Source organism: Symphalangus syndactylus, chromosome 3 (assembly GCF_028878055.3).
Source record: "Symphalangus syndactylus isolate Jambi chromosome 3, NHGRI_mSymSyn1-v2.1_pri, whole genome shotgun sequence".
Taxonomy (NCBI): Eukaryota; Metazoa; Chordata; class Mammalia; order Primates; family Hylobatidae; genus Symphalangus; species Symphalangus syndactylus.
This window is the reverse complement of record NC_072425.2, coordinates 124,977,130-124,990,816: the sequence shown is the minus strand read 5'-3', so window position 1 is coordinate 124,990,816 and position 13,687 is coordinate 124,977,130. Positions and strand designations below refer to the sequence as shown.

At 46.0% G+C, this 13,687-nt stretch overlaps 1 protein-coding gene across 8 annotated transcripts in view; it reads right to left on the bottom strand.

The window, feature by feature from the left end:
- The window catches only part of ACAT1 (acetyl-CoA acetyltransferase 1), a 32,800-nt gene extending 28,202 nt beyond the window's left edge, over positions 1–4,598 (bottom strand). For 4 of the 8 annotated variants that reach the window (XM_063636481.1, XM_055272997.2, XM_063636482.1 and 1 more), the window contains exon 1: positions 4,305–4,463. In XM_063636481.1, coding sequence (XP_063492551.1) covers positions 4,305–4,376 — 72 coding nt within the window. In that variant the 5' untranslated portion in view covers positions 4,377–4,463. Of the gene's footprint in view, positions 1–4,304 lie in introns of all 8 variants that reach the window. The other 4 variants (XR_010120094.1, XM_055272995.2, XM_055272996.2 and 1 more) reach the window with 3 other exon arrangements.
- Positions 4,599–13,687: the final 9,089 nt, after the last annotated feature.

Sequence of the window (13,687 nt, the reverse complement as noted above, 5' to 3'; positions counted from 1 at the left end):
TGTCTTTTCTTTTTTTTTTTTTTTTTTTGAGACGGAGTCTTTCTCTGTCTCCCAGGCTGGGGTGCAGTGGCGCGACCTCTGCTCACTGCAAGCTCCGCCACCCGGGTTCACACCATTCTCCTGCCTCAGCCTCCCGAGTAGCTGGGACTACAGGCGCCCGCCAACACGCCCGGCTAATTTTTTGTATTTTTAGTAGAGACGGGGTTTCACCGTGTTAGCCAGGATGGTCTCGATCTCCTGACCTCGTGATCCGCCCGCCTCGGCCTCCCAAAGTGCTGGATTACAGGCTTGAGCCACCGCGCCCGGCCTTCTTCATGTCTTTTCTAATGACACATTCCCAGAGCGGTCCACCCTAACTACTCTATTTAAAGTTACCCTCTACTTTTTCCTCTCTTTTATATGAATATCTTTATTTCCTTCAAAGCACCTCTCACACTGTAAGTATGTGGTTCACATCTTTGTTTTATTATCCACCCCTCCACCATAATGCAGGCTTCCTGATGGCAGGACAGTGTCTCTTGCTCACTGTTACAGCCCTATGACTTAGCACAGTGCCTAGTGCTCCTTAAATATCAGAAACGAATGACAAAATTATAGTATGGTCAGGACACTGAACCATGTAATGTATAATAAATACATGCTGAATGAACACAACCCATTAAGTTTTATCTACATAACACAATTATCTTTCAGGGAGGGCTCAGCCATGCCAGGCAGAGGTCAGCACTCCTATCTCAGCTTCCACAACGCCCATGCACATTCTAATTGTTCCAGAATATATAATTTTGTAACCCTCAGGTGGCTTGTCTCCCCACTAGACTGTGAATTCCAAGAAGAGACTGATTTTATTTTCTATCCCAGTGATGGCAGCAGACACAAAACAAATATTTGAAGACAGTCTGAAAGTTACCAATAACTCAGAGAAAAAAATTTCAGCTACAGTAAATGTTATGAAACCAGCAAAATTGATCATGAACTAGAGAGTAACTGAGGGCCTACTTCACATGAGATAGTCAAAAAAGGCCTTCTAGTAATGTTAACGGAGCTGAGAAATGAATGTTAAAGAGTCATCCTTGGAAAGATCCAGGAAAAGAACAGTTGAGGCATCAGGAACACGTAGGACTAAGGCCACGAATTAGGAACAAACTTGGCACACATGCTAAGTATAGAAAGAAGGGTCCTGTGGCAAAAGCAGAGTGAGCACAGCAGCAGCTGAGGCCACAGAACTAAGTAGGGCCCAGCAGATCATGATAAGCGTCTAGATTCTGGCCTGTGGGCAATGACAAGCCACTGAAAGCTTTTATGTTATAAAAGGACCACTCTGGCTGCAGTGTAGAGAACTGAGTATACTAGGGTAAGATTAGAAAAAGGGAAGGGGGCCGGGTGTGGTGGCTCACACCTGTAATCCCAGCACTTTAGGAGGCTGCCGTGGGCAGATCATCAGAGGTGGATCACCTGGTGAGCTGGTCAGGAGTTCGAGACCATCCTGACCGACATGGTGAAAGCCCGTCTCTACTAAAAATAAAAAAGTAGCGGGTATGGTGGCACACGCCTGTAATCCCAGCTACTCAGGAGGCTGAGGCAGGAGAACTGCTTGAACCCAGGAGGCCAAGGTTGCAGTGAGCCAAGATCGCGCCACTGCACTCCAGCCTGGGCAACAAGAGCAAAACTTGGCCTCAAAAAAATAAAAAAGAAAGAAATTAGCAACAGGAAGGAAGTAGCATACAGGCTGTTAGGTCAAAGGGAAGAAGCAAGGTTACCAAAGCCAAGGGGTCATGAACCCAGCAGAAGCGGGAACCACAAGAGAGACAGACACTGCCAGAGACAGACAGACAGACAAATTATTCTGGCTTCTCCCTTCCTCCTATCTTCCAATCTTCCACCGGTGCCTTCCAGCGGCTACACCCAGCCAGAAGCCAGCTGATATTGGTCAGCCTACAGTAATGCAGACAGAATAGGGGAGGGAAGATAAATGAATCTGGGAGCAAATAGGCCCAAGACTGGCACAATATAGGAATTTTTGTTTAAGTCTGAGCATTAAAAGAAGCTGAATAAAACTGGATCAAAACACAAAACAGTTTCAAGGAGGGAGTGGTCAATAGTGTCAAATATAGGATAAAGGTCAAGAAGAAAAAACTTGGGCTGAGCACAATGGCTCACACCTGTAATCCCAGCGCTTTGGGAGGCCAGGAGTTCAAGACCAGCCTGGCCAACAGAACCAGACCCCGTGTCTACAAAAACTAAAATTGAAATAGATTTTAAAAAATAATTAAAAAACAAAGAAAAAGGAAATCACTGGTATTTTTCAGCTTGAGTGGCAAAGAAATTTAACTGCAGAGAGTTAAGGAGAAATGGATGCAGAATACATGGGAGGTAATGAGTAAAGACCACTCCTTCGACCAGAGAGAGAAAAGTGATTAGAGCTAGAAAGCCAATGCGCTCCAATAAAGTCCATAAAGATTTGTTGACCATAAAAGAGACCTGGTAAGCAAAGGGAAAAGAGCCAATGTAATGAGAGGTCAAATTCCATTCTACAAAATAGCACAGAAAACTGGAAATCCTGTTTATGGTTCAGCAAATGACCATTTAATTCAAGTATCCAATACAACTGCTTCCTAGAGTTCAGTAATATGAATGTCACATATCATACATTAGAGCATGTACAGGGTTATTTTTTTCATGAGGAGTATTTGTGTTTCATTGTTAAGATCTTTTTTTTTTTTTTTTTTTTTAAGACGGAGTCTCACTCTGTTGCCCAGGCTGGAGTGCAGTGGCATGATCTCAGCTCACTGCAACCTTCCCCTCCCGGGTTCAAGCGATTCTTCTGCGTCAGCTTCCGAAGTAGCTGGGATTACAGGCGCCTGCCACCACACCCAGCTAATTTTTTTTTTTTTTTTTTTGTATTTTTAATAGAGGTGGGGCTTCACCACGTTGGCCAGGCTGGTCTTGAACTTCCCACCTCAAATGATCTACCCACCCCGGCCTCCCCAAGTGCTGGGATTACTGGCATAAGCCACTTCACCCAGCCTGATTGTAAGATCTTAATTAAACCATAAATTAAGAAGGTTCTGAACTCTCTTTTTTTTTTTTTTTAACATCTCTAGAGTACCTAGTTCATCTATGTCACCTAGTCAATACTGACTGAAACCCAAGATAACCTAATTACATTCTTGTGATTTCTCCACTCATCCCATGAGACTAACAAATAGGCTAAAAACTCATCTTCCCTGGAAATCTACGCCTTTTGACTTTTCTATTATCTCAGTCACCCAGGATCAATTTTAGGTTCTTTCTTTTCCCTTGGCTTCGCACCCTCACTCCATAACTGTCAAGTCCTAGACTGGTTCTTTCACAATCTCTTGCACAGCTCCTACCGCCAGCACCCTTGTGCAAGTAATGTTATTCTACGCCCAGACATAAGAACTAGAGTGACCTACCATTGCAACAAAAACAAACATATCAACAATCCCTACTTAACTAGGGTCAAATCCATACTCTCACAACATAACTGGATCTCCAAGCTTATTGCCCCCATTGACCTAGAAAACTCAAGCTTCACCAACCACACCCTGAAGGTCTCTACCTATTCCTGAGGCTTTGCCTGACAATCTGTGGTGCGTACTCCCTTGCTTACGCATGTGGAGAATAAATTCTTTGAGGCTCTGCCCCTGCTGTGTTCCCTAAACACAACGGTCAGAAGAGAGACACCCCTTGGAACGCCCTCAGTATGTGAGCTTTGCTCATATGTCAAGTATAATTTATTGTATTATCTGAGTAGTCATTTGTTTTCCCTGATAAATTTCAGGCTGCTCCAAAAACCATCTGTTATGATCACATGGTGCCCTCTCCCCTTGAATGCCCAATGATTATCTATTGTATTAAAAAAAGAAAAGGAACCTCTCCTGACAATAACGCACACAAATATGTTTTAAAGAAAATCTCGGGAGCAGCTGCACAGGCCTGCAAATAGGCTCTCCCCGATCCCACCGCTCAGGCCCGGCCAGCGCCAATCTCGGCGGGCCTGCCTACCCAGACACGTGCCCTTGTTTGACACACCAGTAACGCTCATTAAGGTGATTACGCCCAGACCTTGGAAGTAGAAACTCGCTGTAAAAATACGCGAGTCCCTGGGTGTTATCAGAGCACTTAGGCGGTTTTTGGACCAGACTCCGTCACGTGACTGTCCTGGGGCCTAAGCCGCGCGCCCGGGCCGCGGGAGCCGCAACGGCCGCGGGCTGGAAGCTTCCGAGGCGAGGACTCCTCGCATCCCGGTTCTGAGTGCTGTGGGGACGAACCCTGCTCACCTGCACCATCCTCCGGAGCAGGGGGCTGCGGCTGCGGGCGCCGCCGCGCAGAAGTGCCGCCAGCACAGCCATGGTCGCAGAGGACAGAGTATCAGCTCCACAGGAGTAGACTAGCGACCTCCTCCCCAACCCCGCACCCCTAGCGGCGCGGCGCGGGCACCACCCATACCGGGCACCGCCCATCCCGCCTCCTCCAATAGTCGCCCCCACAGTCGGCGGCGATTGGCCGGCAGCCAAGGGCGGGGCGGAGCCTGGCGCTGGGACACCGCAGCCTGGGCTAGGAAAGGTTGACGAGTGAAGCACGTGGATGGAGACGCTGGCACCTGGGTCAACGAGCACCTGACACGCTGCTGGTTCCTGTGTCCACCACGTCTAACCTGCTGAGGCCGGTGGTTTATGTGTAATCCGAGCTTTTTCGATTCACTGAGCATGTTTCCCTTAGGCCTACCCAGCACAAACTCATGAAAACATTTTAGGATTTTTTTTTTTTTTTTTGAGACAGGGTCTCACTCTGTCACCCAGGCTGGAGTGCAGTGACGTGACCACAGCTCACTGTAATCTCGACCTCCAGGGCTCAAGCGATCCTCCCTCCCCAGCCACCCCAGTAGCTGAGACTACAGGCGCAAGCCTACACAACCAGATAATTTTTGTATTTTTTGTGGAGACGGGGTTTCACCATGTTCGCCAAACTGGTCTTGAACTCCTGGACTCAAGTGAGCCTCCCTCCCCGGCCTCCCAAAGTGCTGGGATTACAGGCGCAGGCGACCTCGCCTGGCAAATTTTTGTATTTTTTTTTTTTCGTGGAGATTAAGTCTCCCTATGTTGCCCAGGCTGGTTGCTAACTCCTGGGCTCAAGCAGTCGGCCAGCCTCAGCCTCTCAAAGTGGTGGGATTACAGGTGTGAGCCATCACACCCAGCCGTGAAAATATTTTGAAGCAATCAAATTCCAGGCTCAGTCCAGATACAAATATGGGTAAAAAGGCCTCAGGTGATTCCAGTCCCCAACCTTCGACCACTCCAGCTGAGACCCCAGACATCATGGAGCAGAGACAAGCCATCCCCACCATGCTGTCTGAATTCATGGTCCACAGAAACGAGAGAAAACAAATGGTTTTTATTTTAGGCCATTATGTTTTGGAGTACTTTTTTTTTTTTTAAGATAGGGTCTCACTCTTGTCACCGAGGCTGGAGTACAGTGGTGCAATCATAGCTCACTGCAGCCTCAAACTCCTGGTCTCAGGGGATCCTCCTGTCTCTGCCTCCCGAGTAGCTAAGTAGCTAGGACTACAGGCACGCTCCACCATGCTAATTTTTTTTATTTTTATTATATATAGAGAAGGGGTCTTGTTATGTTGCCCAGGCTGGTCTCAAACTCCTGGCCTTAAGAGATATTCTGGCCTTGGCCTCCCAAAGCACAGAGATTATAGGCATAAGCCACCTAAACAGGCCTGTTTGGGGGTAATTTTTTATTTTTTTGAGACAGTCTCGCACTTGTCATCCAGGCGCAGTCTTGACTCACTGCAACCTCTGCCTCCTGAGTTCCAGCAATTCTCCTGCCTCAGCCTCACGAGTAGCTGGGATTACAGGCGCACGCTGCCAAGCCTGGCCAATCTTTTGTATTTTAGTAGAGACGGGGTTTCACCATGTTGCCCAGAGGCTGGTCTCAAACTCCTGAGCTCAGGCGATCCGCCCCTACTCGGCCTCCCAAAGTACTGGGATTACAGGTGTGAGCCACTGTGCGCAGCCGGGGTAATTTTTTAATTTGGCACCCTGTCTTTAATTTCCCCGTCACTCCAGGTTTGTCCCATAAAGTCCCCTGTGATTCCTGCACCGACAAGAACCTCTCTATTCAACAGCTCACCAAGGCCTACCTCCATCCTTGGAATGTCACACTCACACCTTCCCCTTCTACCAGAGGCCAAAGACAAATATTTTTCACACTGGGCTGCTTTGAGAATTATTGAAAGGAAGTCATTACATTGTATGTCAGTTTTTAAGCTTTGTGTGTGTGTGTGTGTGAGAGAGAGAGAGAAACAGATATTTCTAACTGAAAAAGTTGAATTTTTAAAGAAATGACTCAGAAAACTAAAGGTCTGGCCTCATAGAGATTACCAGTTGTGAGAGGTCAAAGCTGATGACTAGGGTATCACACAGTAAAAGATGACTGGTTAGGCTGGGCGTGGTCGCTCACGCCTGTAATCACAGCACTTTGGGAGGCCCAGGTGAATGGATCATTTGAAGTCAGGAGTTAAAACCAGCCTGGCCAACATAGCAAAACCTCATCTCTACTAAAAATACAAAAATTAGCTGGGCATGGTAGTGGGCACCTGTGATCCCAGCTACTCAGGAGGCTGAGGCAGGAGAATTGCTTGAACCTGGGAGGTGGAGGTTGCAGTGAACTGAGATGACACCACTGCACTCCAGCCTGGGCAACAGAATGAGACTGTGTCTCAAAAAAAGAAGAAAGAAAAAAAGACTGGTTACATAGCTATGTATATAGTTCTTAATATGAACCAGTTCTTTTACAATTTAATTTTAATTCTCACAAAAATCCACTGAATTAGGGAGTAGTATTATCCACATTTTCCAGAAGTTTGTCCAAGGGCACAAAGCTAGTAGTTAGTGACACAGTTGCCGTTGGAATCTAGGCAGTCTGGTTGCTAGGTCTAGGCTTCTAGGCACTCACTACACTAGTTGTGTCTTAGGAGAGACCTGCCCTAGGAGAAACCTAACTAGGAACATAGAAGTCAGCTGTAATTGGACAATTCTGCCATCAGAGGCACTACCAGGAAAAAGTGCCACTATGTTCATCAGGACAGCTTCTAGAGAAGTTCAGAGACATTTAGGAGCATTGAGGGGAGAAGAACAGTACATTTATTAATGTTCTTTTTTTTTTTTTTTTTTTTTTTTTGAGAAGGAGTCTCGCTCTTTCACCCAGACTGGAGTGCAGTGGCGCAATCTCGGCTCACTGCAGGCTCCACCCCCCGGGGTTCACGCCATTCTCCTGCCTCAGCCTCCCACGTAGCTGAGACTACAGGCGCCCGCCACCTCGCCTGGCTAATTTTTTGTATTTTTAGTAGAGACGGGGTTTCACCGTGTTAGCCAGGATGGTCTCAATCTCCTGACCTCGTGATCCGCCCGCCTCGGCCTCCCAAAGTGCTGGGATTACAGGCGTGAGCCACAGCGCCCGGCCTATTTCTGTTCTTTAAAGGCAAGCTGCTCTTTAAAACTAAACTTAAAAAAATAAGAGTAGCTTTATCATCAATATGAGCACCAGGCAAAAATGTAGCTAATAATTTCATTTAAGAATCTAGGACTTGGCCGGCTGCGGTGGCTCACGCCTGTAATCTCAGCACTTTAGGAGGCCAAGGCAGGCGGATCACAAGGTCAGGAGATCGAGACCATCCTAACATGGTGAAACCCTGTCTCTACTAAAAATACAAAAAATTAGCTGGGCATGGAGGCGGGCACCTGTAGTCCCAGCTACCTGGGAGGCTGAGGCAGGACAATGGCGTGAACCCAGGAAGCAGAGCTTGCAGTGAGCCGAGATCATGCCACTGCACTCCAGCCTGGGTGACAGAGCGAGACTCCATCTAAAAAAAAAAAAGTGACTAGATTAACATTTCTTCCGTGAAACAGAAATGGAGTGTTGGAATGAAAATTAAATACAATTAAGAGAGAATTATTTTTGTTTGTATTTTAAATTTTATTATTATTAGTAGTAGTATTTTGGTAGACACAGGTTCTCACTATGTTGCCCAGGCTGATCTCCAACTCCTGGGCCCAAGCAATCCTCCCTCAGTCTCCCAAAGTACTGGGATTACAGGTGTGAGCCACCACACCTGGCCAAAGAAAAAATTTAAAAACATTTTTTGCATATCTGAATTCGTGGCTTTGAATTATCATTCCTGTCATAGCAGGTAATATAGTGTCTGGACAGATGTATTAATGAAGAGCTACTCAAAAAGTAGTTTATCTGGGATTTATTACATTTGTCAAGGAGATCTAGTCAATACCTCCATCTAGTGACAAACTTGTAAGTGGAGACTTACGTCCTGCAAAGTATTATTAAAATATTGATAAAATAAAGCCCTCTTTCTCTCTGAAATGTCCATAAGACCCAGAGTGGCTTTCTAGAAGTAGAAGTTAGTTTTAGGAATATTAGAGCAATATTTTCACCGCAGGAAACTAGTGGAAAAATAAAAACATTTAAGAAAAACTTGTGGGTATTATATTTATAATACAAAGATGTTTGATATTCATTTCCAAGTAAGTTCTTCTACAACAAACAACTTCTGTCAACCTTAGACTACTGGAATAATTCGTTGTACTAGGTTAAACAGTGTCCTTCCAAAAGATATGTTTGTTTGTTTAAGAGACGGGGTCTCTGGCCAGGTGCGGTGGTGGCTCATGCCTGTAATCCCAGCACTTTGGGAGGTCAAGGAGGGCAGATCACCTGAGGTCAGGAGTTCCACACCAGCCCAGCTAACATAGTGAAACCCTGTCTCTAGTACAAATACAAAAAATTAGCTGGGTGTAGTGATGGGCTCCTGTAAGCCCAGCTACTCAGGAGGCTGAGACAGGAGAATCGCTTGAATCCAGGAGGTGGAGGTTGCAGTGAGTCGAGATCGCACCACTGTACTCCAGCCTGGGCAACACAGCAAAACTCTGTCACCAAAAAAAAAAAAAAAAAAAAAGAGACAGAGCCTTGCTCTGTCACTCAGGCTGGAGTGCAGTGGTGCTATCATAACTCACTGCAGCCTCCTAAGCTCAAATAATCCTCCTTCTTCAGCCTTCCAAGTAGCTAAGATTACACGTGTGTCACCATGCCCACCTAATTTTTATTTTTTGTAGAGATGGGGCACTCACATTTCCACCAATTTTCTCTTCAAGGCAATCTAGGCTTAGTCTATCATGTGCCTCAAAATTCCTCCTCTGCCCATCACCCCAATCTATTAATAAAGGCATTTCCATGTTTGTGTATATTAATATGGCAGCACCCCACTTTTCAGTACCAAAATCTGTATTTGTTTCCTAAGACTGCAGCAGCAAATTACCACCAACTGGGTGGCTTAAAACAACAGAAATGTATTTTCTCACAGTTCTGGAGCCTGGAGTCCAAGATCCAGCTGTTGGCAGGATTGGTTCCTTCTGTGGGTTCTAAGGGAGAGTCTGTTCCATGCCTCTCTCCAAGATCGTGGTGGTTGTTGGAAATCCCTGGTATTCCTGGCTTTGTAGAGGCATCAGTGCAATCCCTGCCTTCTCCCGTGTGTGGCTTTTTCTCCACTCTTGCTGTAAGGACACTAGTCATTGGATTTAGGGCCCATCCAAATCTAATATGACCTCATCTTAATTTGATTACACCTGCAAGTTCTCTATTTCCATATAGTCAAATTCATCGGTACTGCGAGTTAAGACTCTACTATATCTGTTAGGGGCCAGGTGTGGTGGCTCAGGCCTGTAATCCCAGCACTTTAGGAGGCCAAGGTAGGAGGATGACTTGAGGCCAGGGGTTTGATACCACCTTGGGCAACACAGTGAGACCCCCATCTCTATGAAAAAAAAAATTAAAAATTAACTGGGGCCAGGCATGGTGGCTCATACCTATAATCCCAGCACTTTGGGAGGCCATGGCAGGAGAATGACTAGTAGCCAGGAGTTGGAAAGCAGCCTGCTTACATTAAAATGCAAGTGGAAGGAGCTAAATTGAGGTAGGAATTGTTACTAGATGGAATGTCTTAACTGTGAGTTGTCCAAGTTCTTGGTGTAATTGAACAAAAAATTGAACAAAACGCACTAACAAAGCAACGAAAGAACGGGCTAACGAAGGCACAGATTTATTGAAGAAGCAGAAGTACAATTCACAGGGTGGGAGCGGGCTTGAGCAAGCGGCTCAAGAGCCTCTTCAATTGGGGTTTTTATTAAGCTAAAGGAACAAAGCAACTCCCCTCAGTGCCCTTTAGAGGACTCCAATTGGCCACAGCCCATGAAGGATTGGCCTGCGACCAGAGGCTGACGTGGAAGCTTGGCACACAATCAGAGGCTGATGTGGAAACTTCTGTCTCGTTATCACAGGAGCGAGGATGTGGCCTGTGTGCTGCCCAATTTTGCCTAAGGTCTGGCCTGAAGAGTGTGTCTGGACAATAATTTGCTAAAGAGGGTTGTGTGACTTATGGATCCACTCAACCGTGTCAGCGAAGCCAGGAATAGAGTTGGGGTTATCCAGGAAAGATCTGTGGAGAACTTGAGAGTTCTAATGGTGTGGATCCTCGTGACATCAACAGAAAACTGACAAGGTTTTTGAGAATTTTATAACAGCAGAAATACTCCCAGCCTGGATGGAAAGGGACAGAGACAGAACAAATTGAAGGGAAAATGACTGATTCCCAGGGCAGAGCCATGGATGCAGAGGCCAGGGAGGACGAAGCTATAGGTCCAGAGGCCAAGGCCAACTGCACCCCCTGGGCCCAGAGGCTGGATCGAGTCAAAGGGTCATTAAGGCCTCGAAAACGAATGTAGTTTTCCCTTTTGTGTTACAAACCTGTGTGAGACAGTGACCCCTTTAATTCCTTGCAAATTCTGCATTTCATAATGGAAATGTCTGTCCTGTACTTGCCTCATCGCAGTCCCTTTGTCCTGCTGTAACAGACATCTGATTATTACTGGGTAATTTGTAAGTAATAGAAATTTACTACTCACAGTTCTGGAGGCTTGAAAGTCCATGATCAAGGTGCCAGCATTATGTGTCTGGTGAGGGCCTTCTTGCTATGTCCTCATGAAGCAGAACAGCAGATGGGCAAAAGGGCACCTAAGCAGGTTCCTTCCAGCCCTTTTGTAAGGCACCAATCCATTCATGAGGGCAGAGCCCTCGTGGCCTCATCTCCTAAGGGGCCCACCTCTTAATACCACAACAAGTTTCAACATGAATTTTGGAGGGGACACATTCAAACCATTGCACTCACCACTGTATTTTGGAAGCAGGTAACTTGCTTCCTAGTTTCACATGTCCACAGTTAGGAGAGGAATTTTGCCCTAGAATGTATCATATCATACCTAGAGACTCAGGGATACCTGGTTTGCATGATTTAGATAATGAGATTTGCAATGTTTTGAGTCGATGATACTTAGATGAGATTTTGGATTTATAGTTAATGCTGAAACAAGATTTTTGAGGATGTTGGGATAAGGCGAGTGTATCTTCCATGTGGGATGAATGTGAATTTTACGGGGCTAGAGGATTGACTGTACTGGGTTGAAGTGTTCCCCCCAAATTCACATCCACCAAAGTGTCAGAATGTAACCTTGTTTGGAAACACAGTCTTTGAAGATGTGATTAGTTAAAATGAGGTCACACTGGTGTACACTGGGCCATAAATCCAATATGACTGGTGGTGTCCTTATAAGAAGATGGACAAAAAGATGGCCTTGGAAAAGTGGAGGTAGGAACTGGCGCGCTGCAGCAATGAGTTAAGGAATGCCACAGATGCTAGCAACCCCCAGAAGCTAGAAAAGGGCAAGAAAGAGCCCTTCCCTAGAGTCTTGAGAGAGAGAGAGAGAGACAGATAGCACAGTATGGTCCTGGCAACACCTCGATTTCGGACTTCCAGCCTCCAGAATTGTGCAACAATAAATTTGTTGTTTTAGGCCACTCAATCTGTGGTACTTTGTTACAGCAATTCTAGAAAACTAATACACTCATCCTGGAGGGATGCACATAGCTTTTCCTTATGTTTACTAGATTATGCCATAAGATACTTCCTTCACTGAAATCCTGAGACAGGTACAAAACGTCAACCGAGCTTCTTCAGTGGGCACATGGAAATGTTTGTACCCTCTGTATCAGAATAAGAAAATGATTACGATATAAACAGAAAGATGCAAAAGACAACAGTAGAGTGTTCCTAAAAACCTTCATATGATTTATCCTGGGATTGTGAAAGCTGCAGATACCAGAATAGTCACTTTTGTTGGACCCAGACAAAATAGGGCCGGGAAGGAGGCACATGCATGCGTGTCTGAGGTAAGAACTGCTTCCAAGGACTTACTAAAAACTGCTTCACGTGCTTCATGCTTCTCCTGCTCTGATAAGGTTTTTCATTAAACATTGTTTAGGACTGCAATAATTCAAACAAGACATTCTCCAAAGAATACCTGCCCAGTAACAGCATCTCCATCAATGAACTGATAACAACTCTGGCTTTGAACCTATGGAACCCATGGACTCTGTTTCTAAGCAGCTTATGAAAATCTTTTTTTGCTAATAAAAGTTCCCCTTACACAGAACACACTGGATGCTTGCCATTAATGCATCATTACAGATTGTAATTTTTCTTTTATCCCCAAGTAAACTCAACATATTTAGAGAGAATTTTCTCTAGTGTTTTTTTTTTTTTGAGATGGAGTCTTGCTGTCACCCAGGCTGGAGTGCAGTGGCACAATCTCGGCTCACTGCAGGCTCCGCCCCCCCGGGGTTCACGCCATTCTTCTGCCTCAGCCTCTCGAGTAGCTGGGACTACAGGCGCCTGCCACCTCACCCGGCTAATTTTTTGTATTTTTAGTAGAGACGGGGTTTCACCGTGTTAACCAGGATGGTCTCGATCTCCTGACCTCACGATCCGCCCGCCTCGGCCTCCCAAAGTACTGGGATTTTGTTTTGTTTTTCAGACAGCCTTGCTCTGTCACCCAGGCTGGAGTGCAATGGCATGATCTCCGCTCACTGTAACCTCCGCCTCCCAGGTTCAAGCGATTCTCCTGCCTCAGCCTCCAGAGTAGCTGGGAATACAGGTGCATGCCACTAGGCCTGGCTAATTTTTTTTTTTTTTTTTTTTTTTTTAGACGGAGTCTTGCTCTGTCACCCAGGCTGGAGTGCAGTGGCGTGATCTCGGCTCACTGCAAGCCCCGCCTCCCGGGTTCACGCCATTTTCCTGCCTCAGCCTCCCCAGCAGCTGGGACTACAGGTGCACACCACCATGTCCGGCTAATTTTTTTGTATTTTTAGTAGAGATGGGGTTTCACCGTGTTAGCCAGGACGGTCTTGATCTCCTGACCTTGTGATCCACCTGCCTCGGCCTCCCAAAGTACTGGGATTACAGGCGTGAGCCACCGCACCTGGCCAATTTTTTGTATTTTTAGTAGAGATGGCATTTCACCGTGTTAGCCAGGATGAGAGTCTCGATGTCCTGACCTCGTGATCCGCCCACCTTGGCCTCCCAAAGTGCTGGGATTACAGGCGTGAGCCACTGCACCTGGCCTAGTGTCTTCTTTTAAAATGTTGACAGGATTTCTTAGAACAAAACAAAACAAAAACAAAGATCCAAGAGGGTATTTTAGAAATTTTTTTTTTTTTTGAGAAAGGGTCTCACTCTGTCACCCAGGCAGGAGGA